At 35.6% G+C, this 17,934-nt stretch overlaps 1 protein-coding gene and 1 long non-coding RNA gene across 16 annotated transcripts; one reads left to right on the top strand and one right to left on the bottom strand.

The window, feature by feature from the left end:
* Positions 1-5,162: 5,162 nt before the first annotated feature.
* On the top strand, positions 5,163-7,905 carry LOC106430775. 15 transcript variants are annotated; one of them, XR_002652674.2, is made up of 6 exons: positions 5,163-5,443; positions 5,516-5,625; positions 5,919-6,022; positions 6,132-6,207; positions 6,690-7,374; positions 7,482-7,905. It is a non-coding gene; the product is annotated as an uncharacterized LOC106430775 (long non-coding RNA). The 15 variants fall into 15 exon arrangements; XR_002652681.2 differs by lacking the exon at positions 7,482-7,905 and having other exon boundaries at positions 6,264-6,742; positions 7,092-7,471; XR_007340358.1 differs by lacking the exon at positions 7,482-7,905 and having other exon boundaries at positions 6,264-6,742; positions 7,088-7,471.
* Positions 7,906-8,990: 1,085 nt separating this feature from the next.
* On the bottom strand, positions 8,991-10,780 carry LOC106430785 (cytochrome P450 94B3-like). The gene has a single exon (XM_048782624.1). It carries the CDS (start codon positions 10,647-10,649, stop codon positions 9,129-9,131), a length of 1,521 nt encoding a protein of 506 aa, XP_048638581.1. The 5' UTR covers positions 10,650-10,780; the 3' UTR covers positions 8,991-9,128.
* Positions 10,781-17,934: the final 7,154 nt, after the last annotated feature.

Below are 17,934 nucleotides of genomic sequence, written 5' to 3'. Positions count from 1 at the left end.
TTTTTGTGTTTAACACGAGCATCGAATGCTCCTTCACTGGTGCTTTCTTCTCTTGCAGCCAGCCTTGCTTCATGAGCCTTCAAGATCCCGATCAACTCTGTCATCTTTGTTGAAGTCAAATCGCTTGTTTGCTCCAACACACTGACTATGCTATCGAACTTGGCTGGGAGAGAGATGAGTATCTTCTGTATGAGTTGAACATCCGACTTCTGTTCACCATGATAAGTTAATTGATTTGCCAATTCAACTATCTTATCTGTGAAGACCTTAATGTCTTCATTCTCATACATCTTCAGATTCTCATACTCCCTTCGCAATGTTTGAAGTTTAATCAAACGAACTTGAGGAGAGCCTTCATACTCCTCCTTCAATGCATCCCACGCCTCTTTGGATGTTGATGCTGCTGCAATTCGTGAGAAGATTTGATCCGATACAGCAGTTTGCAAGATTTGCAAAGCCAATGTATCGTTCATCATCGCTTCTTCTCTAAGCGATCTTGCCCTTGCTGTTTCAGGGGTTTCATCCACTTGTGCTGGTGGGGCTGCTACGCCTTCTTCAACCACGGACCATAACTTCCTGGTCTTGAGAATGGTTGTCATCTTAATGCTCCAGAAGTCGTACTTCTCTCCATCAAATATGGGGATTACTTGATTCTTCATCGTTTTGAGTGATTCCGAAATCGTATGACAAAATCCTCTAGCCTCCTTTTCTCCACGCCAAGTGTTTCTCTTACTAGTGCTTTGTTCTCTGTCCTCTCAAACGTAAAGCTCTGATACCATGTTAATCTTTTACCAACCGCTTGTGTTACACAACGATCACAATGTGTTACACACGAGTTCGAGAGAAAGAATAAGATAGACGTTTCAGGCTTATAAACTTTTCTGAAAATACTTTTGTATTATTGAGATTCGGTAATAATGTTTACAACAGATGATTGATCTTTATATAGAGATCGAATCAATACAAGTATAAGAGACACAACTCTTTATACTAAAGGACACAACATGAAGAGTTACAACTCTTTGTGTAATAACATAAATAACTAACTTATGTAAATGTATCAAGGAGAGATTAGATTATAGTTTAACAATATGCTGCAGGAGTTGGATATCTCTCTTGAATGGGTGAGCTTAGCTAGCCAATCCCGAGGAAGGATTTGCTTTCTGTCGTTGTACCTATCATCCTTAAGCATCTATCTATATCTAGAAGAAACCCTCTCATTCACATTTTCTCTTTCTCTACGTAATGAAGGTGTTTATTTGTTACTCAACTCAGGTTAGTGTGTATCTCCAGATCAGAGAAGAAGTTCGTTCGTAGTTAAATACAGCTACTTTCTCATGATGAGAACTTGTAAATTAAAAAAAGGGTTTGTTGGACTAGATATTACCTTCTCCTTTGGGACACCTGACCTTAGTGTGTGTCTGTCTCTCCATTACCTTCCTTTCGAAGATGCCAACAAATGCTTTTAGTTGTGGTGCTTGGCTGGCCACTTCAGTAAATGGAACCATATCAAAAGAACACAATGCCCAATGTCTGGTGCTCTGTCTCTTCTTCCTCTATTCCAGAGCTTCTGAAGTTTTGGTAAAGGCTGCAGAAAGAGGATTTTGTGTGGATGGGAGATATATATACCCATTGACTCTCGAATACACCTTCCCTCTACTCTTTTATGCAAGTCAAAACACAATGTATCAACCTGTGGCTTCAAGATTCAAGTAATCCCAATCAAACTTAGCTAGGCAGTGGAATGAGAAAAGGGAAGGTGTATCCTTGTCTGTTTATTGTAGGGAAAACGGCTAATTCATACATCAACAAAGTCCAGCGGTCCCGATCAGTACATAAACACATAAGCTGTGCAAATACATACATGAACACGTAGTTAATTCAAATCTCATACACGAACTAATAAAATTCGGTTTTTGCATACATTGACCAATTATCCGTTAGTCAATCGTAACGGAATTTGAATTGTCCGTTATATACTGCTTACGTGGCTTTTTACGTTTTTAAAGGGGGAATCGAACCTGGGTCTGACCAATACCCAATGCAGCCTAAACCACTGTGCCAAGGCAGATTTATTATTTGTAGTCCGGATGATTTCATATTTATAACTAATGGATATTTCATTCACATATTTTTTTTTTTGTGGTTGACCTTATCATCCAAATTGTTCAGAAAAGAGACTTATCATCCAAACAAAATGAAAAAATATTCAAATATTCTTTTGTGGAAGAAATAACATTTTTATATATTAAAAAAATAAAATAATAATATATATTATTAAAAAGGGGTCACATACATTGAAATTGTTTCTAGCTTTACTATATTTTTGTGAGATAGAGATCGAGAGATCGTTCTCTTGCTGAAATTTTCAAATTTCCTCTTGTTTGAATTTGAGTTTATTTGCAAACCCTTATGTTTCTAACGTTCTCTTACAATTACTGGAAACTGAAGAAAAATTTACTCAAAATTTAAACAAAAGCAAATTAAAGATTTCAACAAGAGAACGAACTAGTTCAAAAAGGAAATTGATATTACTAAGGATTATGGATCGGTTTAGCGGAACGCGCCGGTGTGGTAGTTGAACGAAATTAGACATGAGTTATGTTTTGTTCAATTTAAGCTTGTAATGGACATTTGAATTTTTGTTTATCGGGTTGATTATTAAAAGTAAATATTATTTTTAAAAATAGAGATTCACAAAGAGATAATAAAGATAGAAGACAACTCCAATGTACGTAACTCTTTTTAATAATATATATTATTTTATTTTATTTTATTTTTTCGAATATACAAAAAATAATTTCTTCCACAAGAAAAGAAAAAAGAGAACAATTTGGATGATAAGTCAAACATGGAAAGAAAAAAAAGAAATATGTGAATGAAATATCTGTATAAATACAAAACAACTGGGACTATAAAGAATAGGATGGGTCTGGCACAATGGTTTCATCTTCTGATGGTTATATCTCAAACCAGGGTTCGACTCCACCTTGTAACCATCATTTAATTTTTTTTATTAATTTATTTATTATTTAAAAACGTAAAAAGCCACGTAAGCGGTATATAACGGACATCTCAGATTCCGTTACGTTTGACTAACGGATAATTGGTCAATGTATGCAAAAACCAAATTTTGTTTGTTCATGTATGATATTTGAATTAACTACGTGTTCATGTATGTATTTGCACAGCTTATGTGTTTATGTACTGATCGGGACCGCTGGACTGTGTTGATGTAGGAATTAGCCGATTTCCCGTTTATTGTACCTAATCGATCACCACATACATGTGGCTCCAAATAGAGCCATTATATCATCTTCTCTAGCTATATAACACATTCAGCAGAACACACACAAAGCAAAGCAGTTTTCTAAAATATTAGGTTATATTCAAAGGCAACACACAAAGCAAATCAATAGTTTCTTACGTAATATGTGATCAATCACACAAAGCAAAGCAGTTTTCTAGTTATATTCAAAGCAGCAAACATCTTAGTATAGTTATGTGTATTTGACTTGGTTATCAAGCAAAGGAAAGAAGAATCAACGCACTCCTCCTCGCTTGAGAGATCTGTGGTCCATCCAGCTCAGGCTTGCTCCACTCGCTGTTGGTGATGGCAGGATCCAGATCAAATCCGTGGAATGAGCGGTCGATGCGGGAAGCTTCAATAACCTGTTTGTAGGAACGGTGGTTTTCCTGAGAAGGAAGAGAGTCATTGACGTCGTGGATGTTTGCAACTTGAATCCCAGCGCTTGTTGGCGTGGCCACCGTTGAAAATTCCGACGACGGCGAGCTTCTCGGATTTGATCGAGTTGGATGATGAGACAGTTCGTACCAACGCATAGATGTACCGTTGAAGCAGGATCTTCATTTATCTCATCACTTAGACCAAGACCTACGATCAGGCAGGCGGTTGTGGCGGAGGTGATTCTTGTTAGCGTAGCGAGTGTTTCTGATCCACCTCCTCACCGTCTCCGCTTTGTTAGTAACCGTAACGTTGGGTGATCCTCGGCATGGTGAGAAGCTTCTATCTCTGTAAGTGTGAGAGTGGGAGTGGGAGGAGTAGCATCGCGTCGTCGTCGTTGATTCAAACGATTCGCCATTTTTGAAATTCGAGAGAGAGTGGGAGCGAGAAAGAGAGAGAGTGGGACTGTATTTATTTGGACTTTCTCTCTCCTTCCTTTTTTTAATATTTATTTATTTTATTACTTTCCATTTATTTATTAATAATAAGTATATATAAACCGGGTCGAGTGTAACAAACAAAAAAACGAACTGCAAGTAGTGTAAGAAAGAGAAAGTAGATCTGTAATCGGGTACGGTGACCGGACGGCGCGTGAGCGTGCGTGCCGTCACCGGAGCCCCTCAAGCCACCCTTAAAGCTGTCGATTTTCGCTTCGTTCTCGTCCATTCTTTCCTCCGCCTTGCCTGAGCTCTGGAACAAGGCCGTCCATGGCGGATCTGTCTCTGGCGTAAGGGCACAGTCGTGTTGAGGAAGGTGCGGTAAAGCTTCTCGTTCGGTTTCTTGGTTTTGTCTTCAGGAGGCGGAGGCTCCTCCAGCTCTGTCGACGCCGGTTTCTGTCCCCGCGAGGTGGAGGCTTTGTCAGCTCTGCCGTCGTCGGTTTAGATCCCGGAGGATGAAGGCGTTTCTTTACTTTGCCTCACCGACTTTTGATCCCTTAGTTTCGTTTTAGGGTTTGTTCTTCTCTTTTTTTTTTTTTACGGTTCTGGTTTGGTTGGGTTGGTGGAGATCTCGTAGGAGGATGATCGAAGATCGGTCATGGTTAACAGTGATGGTTCGCGTGAAGCTTCCCTCTCGGTGCTGGTGTTGAATGGTGACGGATGAGATCTCAAACAGTCGATTGATGCTCTTCGAGATTCGGTTCACTCGAGTTGAAGTCGTTTGCGGTGGTGATGGTGTGGAGTCAGTGAACTCAGGTGGTTTCGGATGAATCGACGGTTGGTTATCCGGTGGTGTTTCGAAGCGAGGACGACGTCGGAGCCGCAGCGTTTGTCCTACGAAAATCTGTAATTGGCTCATCGGGTTTTCGTAGGTGGGCCTTGGGCCCAGATGTGTATTGTTTTTTGGTTCGTCTTCTTGGACTTTTGGCTGTACTGTGGTCTTTTAGGTCTTTTAATTAAAATTTTTATTGGGAAAAAAAAAAACCCGGGTCGAGTAGACTCGTTAACTCAGATCTGAGTGACTTTCACGCGAGATTCCACAGTCTATCGTGTGCCTCATAATCAGCAGCAGGGCTTGCTATGTCGAACAAGTCTCATTTCAGAAAGGGCCTTCTGAGTGTCTCCGGTGAAACTTTGTATCGAATCTCATTTTGGTTGTACATTTGGATTGTATTCATTGCAGTTTGATTGATTCTTTGTGGCAGGTTGAGATGGATGGAGTTTTAGAGTTGCTGAAAATGAAGTTAGACGCATGTGAAAGGTTTAAAACAAAAATTGATCTTTCTTCTTATTGATGTGATCATTTTCTAGGATTGAGTTTGTTAGTACACAGGTTAAGCATAACGAGGTAATGCAAATGGGAGATAAACTCTGGTACATGGAATCTCTAAGAGGTGTTACACTATACCAAGTGGAGAACCGTTACATGGACCAATTATTGTGGTAAGTGGGTGAACCACGGACAAGTAATATACTAACATCCATCATCAGTTGATTGGTGAGAAAGAAAATAGTGTGATTAAATCCTTTGATAACAGTTGTTATTGGATCTAGTTTTCACAGAACCGATTCTGTAGACAGTGGAAACACTAAACAAATGGATCTTAGATTGTCCCCTCTTTATGATGTTAGATGGAAGTCTCTCTCTCTCTTTTAGCTTTTCATAGTTTTAGCAGCCTTGCTTTGGCTGAAACTTGCTTATACTACTTATCTACTACTTTTACCATCGTTTACAGCTTCAGTATCCATCTCAGGCTTAAAGATGCTGTATTCATTGATTCTTGTTAGTTCCTTACTTGCATAATAGATGCTCTTGTGCATGATTCACTACAGCAATCTTGTAAGTGTTGCTCTTATCCTCTTCTTATAGATCGTTCACTTCTTTTTTCTTTAAGGACTGCTACTGATTATATATAAATTACCCTTTTCTTGTGGTTGCTTTCTTGCAGAGAGGAAGCTCTTCGGTTGGGGGTTTGTTACTTACAGATTCTACTACGGGCATATCATAATCATCTGTTTCCTCAAGTAAGGCTTTCTACCTCATGCCTTTGTGTGTCTGATTCTGCTGCACCATATCACAGGTTATAGTTTTCACGGCAACATGAGTTGTAGACTTGATTTGGTGAGAAATAAAGTAGTGATTGAATCCTTTGATCACACCGTAGCGTGCGTGGAGTTGAGAAATAAGTTATTTCTCTGTTTGCGCCTTGGAATGCAAAGAGCACTGATGGCCTGTATACATATAAAATGTTTACTTTTGATGGCAAGCTGGAGTGAACTCAACTTGATGTTAGATAAATCATGTGACAGTTTTGATAGAAATCATGTGGGCATTAGGCTTTTTCAGTGTCGTGCATTTGATGCTTGAGTTTTGAAACATTTTTTCCTGGCCTTTTCATTTTCAACTTTGTATTTCGAATTTCATGATTTCTTAGATAAAAATAATATTATGAATCTAATTTTCTTCCTAGTTAGCTTTTGGTCTCATTAAACGCTTTGTCTTGCAGCTAGACCGTGGTACCCTGGAGTTGTTCAATCCATTGACTGGCAAGATTCAGCGGTATGAGTGTACCTGTATGTTGCTCCTATCTACTTAGTTATATATTCTTTCTTGTTTCACGATTCATGGTTTGTTCTATTATGTTACTTCCTTTGGACCAAACTAGAGAGAACACTACATAGCTAATAAGTTTCCACCTATGAAACTTGATTTTGTGTGTGGGTAACAGGGAAAGTTTGAAACATAAAGTTAGCTTGATTGCCCTACAAGTATAGGTTTCAGTTACTCATTTTGGTTAGCTAATTAGTAATTAGTCACACGTTGATATTTTTAAAGTCATTGTCATTACTTCGATGGGGATCAAGGTCAATGGGTTGGTTGCTTGATTACTCAATACTATATAAGGTAGCTCTTTTGGATCAGAAGTTGCTCGTAGTGGATCAGAAGTTGCTCGTTAGTAGCTACAAATGCCGAGTAATAGTAAGGCATCATCGGTGTGCATGGTTCTTAGGTGTTGCTTGGCTAGCTTGGCAGGGGTTTCTGCTGTCGATGATGTTCCCCCTGATTCGTATGTGTTGAGATCAATGAGCCGTCGACCTAGATCCTAGCTGAAGTTTTGATCAGACATGGCTTATTCTCAGTCTTCTAGCTTAGGTTTGCTTCAGTCTATATTGCCATGCGCTTGTCTTTTGGTGAGTGTTTTTTCTTCCGTCTTTGTTTGCTGTTGTATTTTAATTTTTCTCCTTCTGCTACTAAACTGAAAATTGGTAATTATATAACATTTTTACATTGTCTACAGAAAAAAATTAAAAGTTAAGAACCGACGGGCTCTTATTGACCCGAAAAAGGATTTGGTAGGCTTTCATTTCGTGAACACATAATCATGATCTACAAGATGGTCAAGATATGGTAAAATTGTGTTCTGCTCGTCGTATCGAGTTTTGTTGTGGTGTACAAGAGTGAGGGCTTGTCTATACGTGAAATAGTACTAGTAGTAGTAAATCACTGACAACAGTAGCTACAACAAGCGCAAGTTGAATCTAGTACTCGAGTGACCACAACATGCATAGATTGTCACGTCTACAATAATCCTCCACTAAATTTCTGTTTATAGTAGACTCCATACAAGAACATCTCGGTGATCGCCTTGTAAGCAATCGAGGAATACCGCAACATTTTGCTTCATGGTGGTTTTTAGAAACTAGTCAAGATCTGAGTCTTAATTTCAGCTCACGCTTACTATCTGCCAATAAAGACAGTGAAGCGACCCACAAAAAAGGAGTTAAAATAAACGAAATGAGCCATTATGGATCGCTTACTCACCAGTAGACACCATGTCCAGACCATAAGTGGTTTTAAAACGATCAGCAATCTTACAGAAACATTGTTACAGAACATACCGCTTATTAGAATAAATGAGGAAACTATATAAGGCACGAACCTAAAAAAAAAAACTACAGGTTCACGTAACCTTATGGCACACGTAACACAACTTACAGATGGCAAAGTCCCCTTCCATCTTTTAGGCTAACTCTTTAGAGTATTATATACCTCGTGAAGAAGATAACACAAAAAGAAAAGACTATCAACCTAAGAAAGAAACTCAAAAAGCAACGTATCTCGCTCAACTAATTTTGATACTGGTATTTATACAAGGTAGAGAGAGCGGCAGACACACACACCTTTTATGGACCACTAGATCAGCAAGTTCCTCCTAATCATCTCTTTGGTTTAAAAGCTTACAAAATAAGAATACAAATATTTAGACTCCTCAATTACGGTTTGGAGGAAATGTTGGCATGAACTCCTTAGATTTCTAGAGAGGTACTTACAGTGAACCATCCATGGCTAATAGACTCGTCAACTGTAAGCCTCTTCTCAGGGTCAACACCCAATAGTCTGTTCAACAAGCCAAATCCCAACTCTGAAAGAACTGCACCTCCTATAAAAGATACAGCAGGAAATTTCTTACAAAGTAAATTGTACGGTTGCTTCCGAAACTTGGCTTTGGAATCTGGCAGCAACGTGAATCCAGGCCAGATTGTCAAAATTTTGCTAATCCTTTAAGTGTCCGGACCGATTGTACAAAGCCAACAATTGTAGCAATTTACGAACATAAAAATAGACGTTGCAAAATTTGTCTTGCGATATTTTGCTAATTCCTTTAAGTGTCCGGACCGAACTAAAACTCAATTACGGATTTAGTATTGGTTGTGATCGCTTTACTCATTCCAATTTGATTTGGTTGTCTGACCCAATTGCTCCTATTAATTTCTGATTTTTACTGGTTTCTTTGAAACATAGTAGGTTGGTGCAAACAAATACCGGTTGTTTTCATGCCTTAGGAATCTACAGATTAGATTTTTTGCACGAGTTTACCGTACTAGTATACAAATTCACTCATTTTACGTTTCCTAAATTATTCTATTAAAACGTGCGTGCATGGTCAAGGATGTGACATGAATTCCCTCCTCTTGATCTTCACCTTGAGTCCACCAGCCATATGAGCTGTCAAAAGAGGAACAAAAGCCGGCTTGTCCTTATTAACCGTTACAATCTCAAACCGACTCAAAACGTAACCAACCACGTACTTCATCTGCATGAACGCCATCTCCTTCCCTACACAAACCCTGGGTCCAGCCTGGAAAACCGGAAACTTGAAAGGACTAACCGGTTTCAAAACCGGCCGTGTACTCCCCGGTTCAGAATCAAACCACCGGCTTGGTTTAAACTCATCCCAGTCCTTCCCCCACAGATTCTCCATCCTCCCCATACCGTACGGAAAATAAGTCACCTTATCTCCTTTTTTAACACGTGTGCCGTCAGGCAAAACGTCGTCGTTTGCAGCATGCTTTGAGTCCCACGACACAGGTGGGTAAAGCCTCATGGCTTCACATAAGCAAGCCTTCGTGTAGCTCATCTCTTTCAGTTCCTCAAACCCTAGCCCTAAACTTATCAACGGGTCCACTTCCTCTAGAAGCTTCCTCTCCACGTTACCGTTCTCAGACAACAACCAAAACAGCCACGTCATCGCCGCTGAAGTCGTATCCCTTCCCGCCATGATGAAACTAATAACCATGTCTCTCACCGATTCTCCGTCGTGGCCGGCGGCTAGAAACCTCGACAGAAGATCTTGTTTGGCTTCTTCTCCGGTCCCTATCTCAAGACTCTTCTTCTTAGCTCTGACAATCTCGGACACCAACACGTGGACGGTCCTAATCGCTTCTCTCAACCTCCTCTCGCTTCCCACGTTCAGCGCTCTCTTCACTTTCCAAACAGCGTAAACCGGCTCCGTGGCACGGCGAGCACTAATCTCAGTAGCCGTATCAAACGCCTCGGCAAGTGGGTTAACGGGTCGGGTCAAATCCAAACAATCCGGATCCCAACCCAAAGAGACTTTACAAACAACATCGAAAGCAAAACGTTTCAAAACATCTTGCAAGTCTACTGTCGTACCAGCATCAGCCGCCGCAGACAGCCCCGGTACAAGACGGTTCTCGACTTCTTCTTTAAGAACCTCGAAAGAGAAACTCCTCAGCGAACGAGCAGAAAACTCGTGGCTAGCGAGTTTACGCTGCGAACTCCATGCATGACCGTCGACGTTAAAAATGCCTTTTCCGAGTAGATCACCGAGAAGATCGGTGAAAGGTTTCCCTTTTGGGAAGTTGAAGAAATTTGTCTTGAGAATGTATTCTACGTTTTCTGGGTTGGCTGTGACGATGGTGCGACGGCTTCCAAGGAGAGGAATTGAGATGGTCTGCGACGGAGAGAGACGGAGGAGTTCGGTGTACCATTGGAGAAGACGGTGACGGTTTTTGTTGAAAGAGAGTGTGGAGCCAATGAGTGGATACGCTCTTGGACCATTTGCGGTGGTTTCTTGGATCTTTTTTGTTGAATATGAAGATAAAATTAATAGGATGATCATTACAAGAACCGCTAGAAGAAAAATGTTTAGAAGAAATGCCATTTGTTTACTTTCTTGAATTTTGCTTTGGTGTGTATCTGAGAAATTTTGCGAGTGATTTCAACTATTTGTATGTGTCTACAGGTTCTTACTTCGTCGTGGGTATTGCGTGTGTCTTATAGGAGAGAAAAGGTGGTGGCGGGTCCGTCGCCCTAAAGGGCATCGTTTTAAATAAGTTTTATTTTTATCCACATGGCACTATATTATTAATGTAAGTGTATGGTGTTACTCCTTCATTTATTTATTTTCTTAGTTAGAAATATAAGAATATTTAATCGGCTCCTTTTAAGAATAAGATTGTATCGAGTTCCTAACAATTTTAGCTAGGTTTGACTTATGATTGATTTAAGTAATAAACTCCATGAGGAAATTTGAATTGCTGTAGTGTAAATTTATACACGAATTTTTAGCAGGTGGATACATTAGTAAAATACAATATATACTTGATTTAAGGCAGTTACATTGTTTTTCTATTGTAAAAAAAAAACAAAAACATGATTTATTTTTTACTCAGTAGAGTCCATCCGAGGCACACTTGTCTTCAAAATTTTGACGTGTTGTAAACGCTTTAGACTTTTGGAGAGGTGTTAGTCAAAAGCTTATCACGTGTCATATTAGCCGACAAGCGTCACAAAACCACTTATAGAGAGAAACCGTAACACCAAAAACAATCAACCTTGTAACGTAACTATATCATTCTGTACGTTAGTATTTTATTTTTCATTCGGTACGTTACTACTACAACAATACAAGTATGCATATTTTTAAAAAGGTGAGCAACAAAAATTCAAATGATACACGACATCTCCCAGTAATGGTTATAATAATATGGACATCAAAATTTGTATATTTAATCCCTTTCATTATAGCTGTCTTTTTAGGTTTATGTACAAAAATATTTAATTTTACATATTTCTAAAATAAAAACATCAGTATTCATACACTAACCATATTTCAACCAATACAAAAATAAATTAAAAAATATTATTAATAAATTTACATTGAAATTTTAAAACGACACTTATTTTGAAACGAAAATTTTATAATATGACGACAATAAACTAAAACGGAGAAAGCAATAGTATTTATCAGTTCTAAATTTGAATACCAAAAATGTTTGTAAGATATAATTGTAGTTGATATTTGAACCTGGTCATAAATAAAAGTTGAACTTAAATATATTGGTGGCTTAAAACGTCTTGAAAGCAGATTTGTCCAAAAAAAAAAAACATCTTGAAAGCAGCTTAGCCATTACACTTTTGATAAAATGGTCGGGTACGGTGTCAAATAAATCTCGAGCCGAAATGTGAGAAGAAGACACTGAAAAGAAGAAAATAAAATTACGAAATACCGTTTTTGGTGGTGTCTTTTCATTTTTGCATGTACCCTTTTTAGGATTGAGCCTATCACGCGCGTGTATCCGGAAATCACCCATAGTTTTCGTTTACTGATATCATATTATCTTTACGCATGGAAAACTATCTCTACTGTATTTTGACTTTCTAAAAATATATCAACACTAATATAAATGTTATTTTTGTAACTGGAACACTAATAAAAAGGTTTTTTTTTTTCATCTATAGTAAGAGTATACAGTTGGGACAAAAAATCATAAGTTTGACAAGCAACCAAAAACTTAAGACTCCAACCACCTGAACAAGTGGAAACGGTAAAGAGAAGTCGGTCAATTTGAACACAACGATTTGGGATGGGTTCACGGCGTATTAGAACGAAAATTACTCCTTAAAGAACCGTGAAAGTGATAGAGCTAGGTATAGTAACGAAACTGCAACGTATAATGGGTGATGCTATGAAAATATAGAAACCCACGAAGACGATCTAGTATATATATTTCTTCTTTTAATCAATATTTTTATAATTGTTTAATTATAGTTTTTATAACCAATATGTTAATTTATCTAGACGAGTAAGGCAGGAGACATCCTGATCTGATCTGACTTACGCAACTATCTCAACAAAAATCATCCTGTTAATTTGGAAGAAATAAACAACACTACTGTAGTGAATTCTTCAAGTTGTAGGAATTTCTATGAATGAAACTTCCAGATTTTCCAACAGAGAATCGTTTTTCTGTTTTATTGAACTATTTTAGTGCTTTGTATTTTATTTTGTTTTCTAGTAATGAAATTTGTTCAATTATTTATTTCAAATAACTAAATAATTTCATAAGAAAATTGAAATAAGTTCCGTCAAAATCCAATAAAAATTTTGATGATCTTTGAAGGATAGATTTTCACGGGTTAATTAGATATATTACCAATGATGTTTGAAAAAATAACTTTTTAGGAGGATTTGTTACCTAAGTACAGTTCCTCAATGATTTTTAACTAATAACTAGATTTTGACCCGTGCTTGGAAAGCGCGAGGTTGTTCGATTATATTATAATACAAAGTTTTATTATATCGAAAAACATAATTTTTAACAGCTATATAATCTACAAATTAGTTTATTTGAGATTTTATATGTACACTTTTACGTAAGTTTCTTTTCGACATGAAAATTATATTCGGATCAAAAAAACAAACCGAACCGACCCAAAATTATAGGTTTAGTTCAGGTATAAAGAAGATAATCTATTGTGTTTTTTTGACTTGCAGGTCTTTGTTTGAGTCTGGGTCCTATCCTAGACCCGATCATAAATATGTGTTTATTAGGTATATTTGAATATTTCGAATATGTTTCCAGTATTATGGATATTATTTTTAAGTTTTTGGTTTACGATTAGAATTTTGATTTCAGGTAAATTTTTTAAATTAAAAAAAATTGGGTATTTGGATAAAATTTTGGGTATTTTTCAGTTCATCGTGTCGGATTTTGAATAAGATTTTAAATTTTTAGTTATTTGAATTTTTTTGGTATTTGTTTGGAGTTTCAAATACTTTTCGTGTTTCGGATATTTTGTTTCAAATTAAATACCCGAACAGATGTAGACTCATTACGTCCATATCAGATCCAACAACCTTTTGATATAGATTTTTAATGTTATTGTACAAAAACATGGTTGATGAAATATTTTTCTGAGTAAAGGTATCATAAAAAATAATATTAAGATCAGTTAAAAATATTTGAAATATTGTATGTTTAGAATGATTAATGTATTATCAGAAAAATAATAAATAGTTATACATAACTCCAACAATTTTTTATATTAGATTTTTTAAAATTCTTTCCCTTTTAATAGTATTGATTCGTTTTAAGTGAAAAATATATAAAAGTATAATATCTAAACAAATAATTTTCAAAATCTTGAATAATCAATACTGATATCGTGAAGTCGGGTTAGCTTTAATAGAACCAATGAATTTCTTCATTTTTGTGAAGGTAACATGAATATTCAGAAAAATTATTTTTAAATATGAAAATATTATCAAACTATAGACAGTTGAAAGTTTAGTATATAATATGAGATTTTAGTGGAAAAGTTTAGATATAATATGATTACTTTATTATAAACGAATGAGGAAGTTAGAATGTACACATATATGTCTTGTAATTTATCTTGTTTTAAATCATATATTATATGATAAAAGTGATAATATAAAACATTCGTTTCAATGCTTTTATAATTAAAAATCAAAATGATAAATATAGTAATAGTAATGATTAGAATTTAGGATTGAGATTTAAATAAATAAAAGAATTGACTAAATTTATTGTTAGAGAAATATATGGTAACATATTGTTAGTATAAATTTAAGGTAAGACCAAAAAATAAAGAGTTAAATGAAAGGGTCCAAACAACTTTTATAGTTAGATTTTTTTAGACTCCTTCCCTTTTAATAGTATTGATACTGTTTAAAATGAACAAAAACAGCTAAGAAGTTTAACTAAAATTCCGGTGGATACAAATTAATTGTTTTGGGTAATTTACCAAAAATAATGTAAAACTTAAACTTGAATGCAAATTTACATTTCAAATACAATAAACTGTAACCGTAACCTATAAAAATAGTAAAATTAGAACTATCTCTCTACGACCAAACAAAAAAATAAATTATAGACACTTTGAATTTTATACCAAGAAAAAACTTCTTGAAACAATAATGAAGTGTTTACGTATTCATGTATTTAATCTTAAAAATTAATTTATAATATTTTTAAAAATATTTGTTGGAGAATACATTAAAATATGTAAGTATAAACAATTTTAAATTATGTAAATTGTTATAGTTTGTACTTTGTATTGATTCAATTTCATTGAATTGGCTTTTGGATATGGGGTCTTTTTAAGATTAGAATAGCCATTTATTGAAAAAATATATAAATTAAAAATTAATAGATTATATTATATTATATTTTGCATAATAAGTAAAATTTAGATTGTAAGTTATGATTTTCTATTTATTAGAGTTGGTAATATATGTTTAAGTAATGTTGATATTTTTAGGATTAGCGAAATTATTTCGGTGAAATGGATTCCAGCCATTCACCTTAATTAGGATATCTTCTCGTGCACAATCTGATAAATTAAAGGGCAGAAAAAAACACTCGTGCAGAAATTGTGAGCGACCAAAAATTAGGGGCGCCGTTCTATGAATTAGGTGATTGCAAGATAAGTTGATTTGATACAAAGAGACAAAAAGAGGAGACATAATAAGAAAAGGATTAGCCGTTTTTTATTCCTTTCAATAACTCTTATCAAGTTCACCGTCCATAAAACAAAACTGAAACTTATATCTTTATTTATTTTAAAAATCTTTTTTTCACCATGCACTATGATATCTCATACTGGTAAACCGTCTTTACATTTTCATTAAGCTATATTCAAAGATAAAAAACCTACGAATACAAAACGTGATGCCCATGAAAACGTTTGACTCTTCATCATGTCACTGTGTATAGTGTGTAATGTTTACATACGTTCCCCTTGAATCTTGCACGATCCACCCATAACGGTCTTCATTGATTGTAACTTACCATTACTTATAGGTGGTCGTTCCAAACCACGTGGGTTTTGGTTCATAGAGGTAGATTTTACGATTGCACTGGTTTTCAAAGAACTGATTATGTTCAAAATATATTTTTTGAGCTTAGATGGTCAGGTACCCGATCCCTTTTGTAATGTTTAAACTAAAGTATATATCCCTTTATATTTACCATTTTACCAAAAAAGAGAGGTATATATTCCTTTAGCGGTTCATTGTTCATTGCCGTTGCCAGTTTAGTTGTGAAATCATAGGCTGTAATTCTTACTTTTTTTCGTATTTCTTATGGCGAGCTCCTCTAGAAAGAAACTACAGTAGGTTTCGGCCAAGGATATTTTGGCTGCTCGACATCGTTACTCTTATTCTTATATATAGAGGATCGGCTCAACATTTATATGGACTTCTAGGCAAAAAAAAATTAAAGTTCTTAATATTTACGTTTATATAAAAATTTCAATGTCATTTAAAAAATTTATCGCTAACATCTTTGTAAAATTTTGTGATGAAAACAAAATACATGTAAAAATTTTAAGGACTTTTTCGACCAAAATTATTATTTTTAAATATTATATAAAATATGCATATATAAAAATATTGGACGCTTTAATTATTAAGATACAGAGGACACGGGTTTGGATCCGGGGCGATCCCACTGTTTGTTCCCCATATTAACCGGTCCTGCTTTTATACACTCTGATTACCGCAGTGAAACCACAATAAACAGTTTTGCATCATATAATCTATAAGAAATTGAATAGTTTAGTTGTAAAAAATTTAAAATTTTAACCATTAGACCACGGTGTTTCTATAAGTTGATTTGTTCATATTAAGATTATGCATTAATGCTCCTCCTGCAGACCAGTTTTACTTGGAATATTAAATTCTTGAGCTAAAATCACATATGGTTCATATTTGAGATTACATTAAAGACTAAACTTTTGCTAAAGACAAAGAAACTTGAAGCATACCTAAATAAAAATTGGGCCATCCCTAGATTAAGTTATGGAATTTTTGAAATGGAGGCTCATATGTAAGAATTGTGTTATTGGTCAAAAAATGGTTTTGATTTTTCATATAGAAATCAGTTTTAGTGAATTTTGATATTTTGTCATGTCCACGTTAAGAAGAGTGTCTTTTGTTTCCTATCCTATTGTTTTGCTAAACTAAGCATATCAGGTTCAAAGTTAGATTGCTTGAAGGGTGGCAGTTAGAATCAGTTTACTTGGCTGTCACAATTGAATGGTTCTACCTAATATATATCATTTTCCAGTTACATTTTTAAACATGGCATTTATCATCCATATGCCACACATACTCTTTCGTGTTCTTACAAACTGGTTACTAACTTCTTTATTATTCTTTTCCTGTTTTTAGCATTTGTAAGAATTACATTTGACTCAGGTCACTGAATGTCTGATGGCATCTTCAAACTGTAAAGCACGTCGTAGTAGTTTAGTGGTTTTCAATAGATGAAGAGTTATCCTGTTGGTCTAGGATAGAGATCAATTCTTCTATAATGCAAAATTATTAGTTTCACATGTGGCCATACAAATATGGACCTCTTGTTTACGGTCCATTTGAATACCTGAGAGAGGATTCAACTGTGGGCCGCACCTCAAACCCAGGTGTTAGGTCTGATTTTTTAATAGATCTGGATTTAGTCATCTTCAAACTGTTGAACAGAAAAGTTGTTAATCTCTTTTTAAGTTACATTTATTAGTATCCCACATCGGATAGTAATGTGATCATTGGGCAATATATAAATGTAAGGACAATCCTGCACTCTTGAGTTGCTTTTGGGTGTGAGTTAGGCTCATCATTAATATGGTACCAGAGTCTATGGTGTTTGGTCGAGCATATGATTTTCAATTTCCCACGTAAACAGTTTCTTACTTATGTAGCTAGTACAAGTGGTTCATATTGTTGTGATATTTCCACGGTTTGGGCTGTTTCCGTTTGACCGTTTCCCACCTATATATCGAGGGAGCCTATTACTATCCCACATCAGATATTAATAACATCAATCATGCTAATATTACTATTATAAACATCATTAACAGGGATAAAGAGTAAAAACATAGCCTGGAAGTGCTCTTTATTTAGTCATTTGTAGATATGTCTGGGAATTTTTGAAATAACAGGGAAGAGGTAGTTCTTATATCTAAACTATTAAAACTGAAATACATTTTGTACTTAACCATGAGTTTTCTACAGTATTTACCATCGTATACCACTGACTTTAACAAATATAACATAAATCTTTCGTTATTACAAAACACTAGATGACCCGCACCTTGTGCAGATTATTATATACTCTTTCTATTTCACGAAAATTGTAGTT

Source organism: Brassica napus, chromosome A6 (genome assembly GCF_020379485.1).
Source record: "Brassica napus cultivar Da-Ae chromosome A6, Da-Ae, whole genome shotgun sequence".
Classification (NCBI taxonomy): Eukaryota; Viridiplantae; Streptophyta; class Magnoliopsida; order Brassicales; family Brassicaceae; genus Brassica; species Brassica napus.
Note: the sequence above shows the minus strand (reverse complement) of the source record. Positions and strands in the feature narration are given on the sequence as shown.

Coding starts and splice junctions, on each gene's coding strand:
- LOC106430785 (XM_048782624.1), bottom strand. CDS start 10,649: ATGGCATTTCTTCTAAACATTTTTCTTCTAGCGGTTCTTGTAATGATC.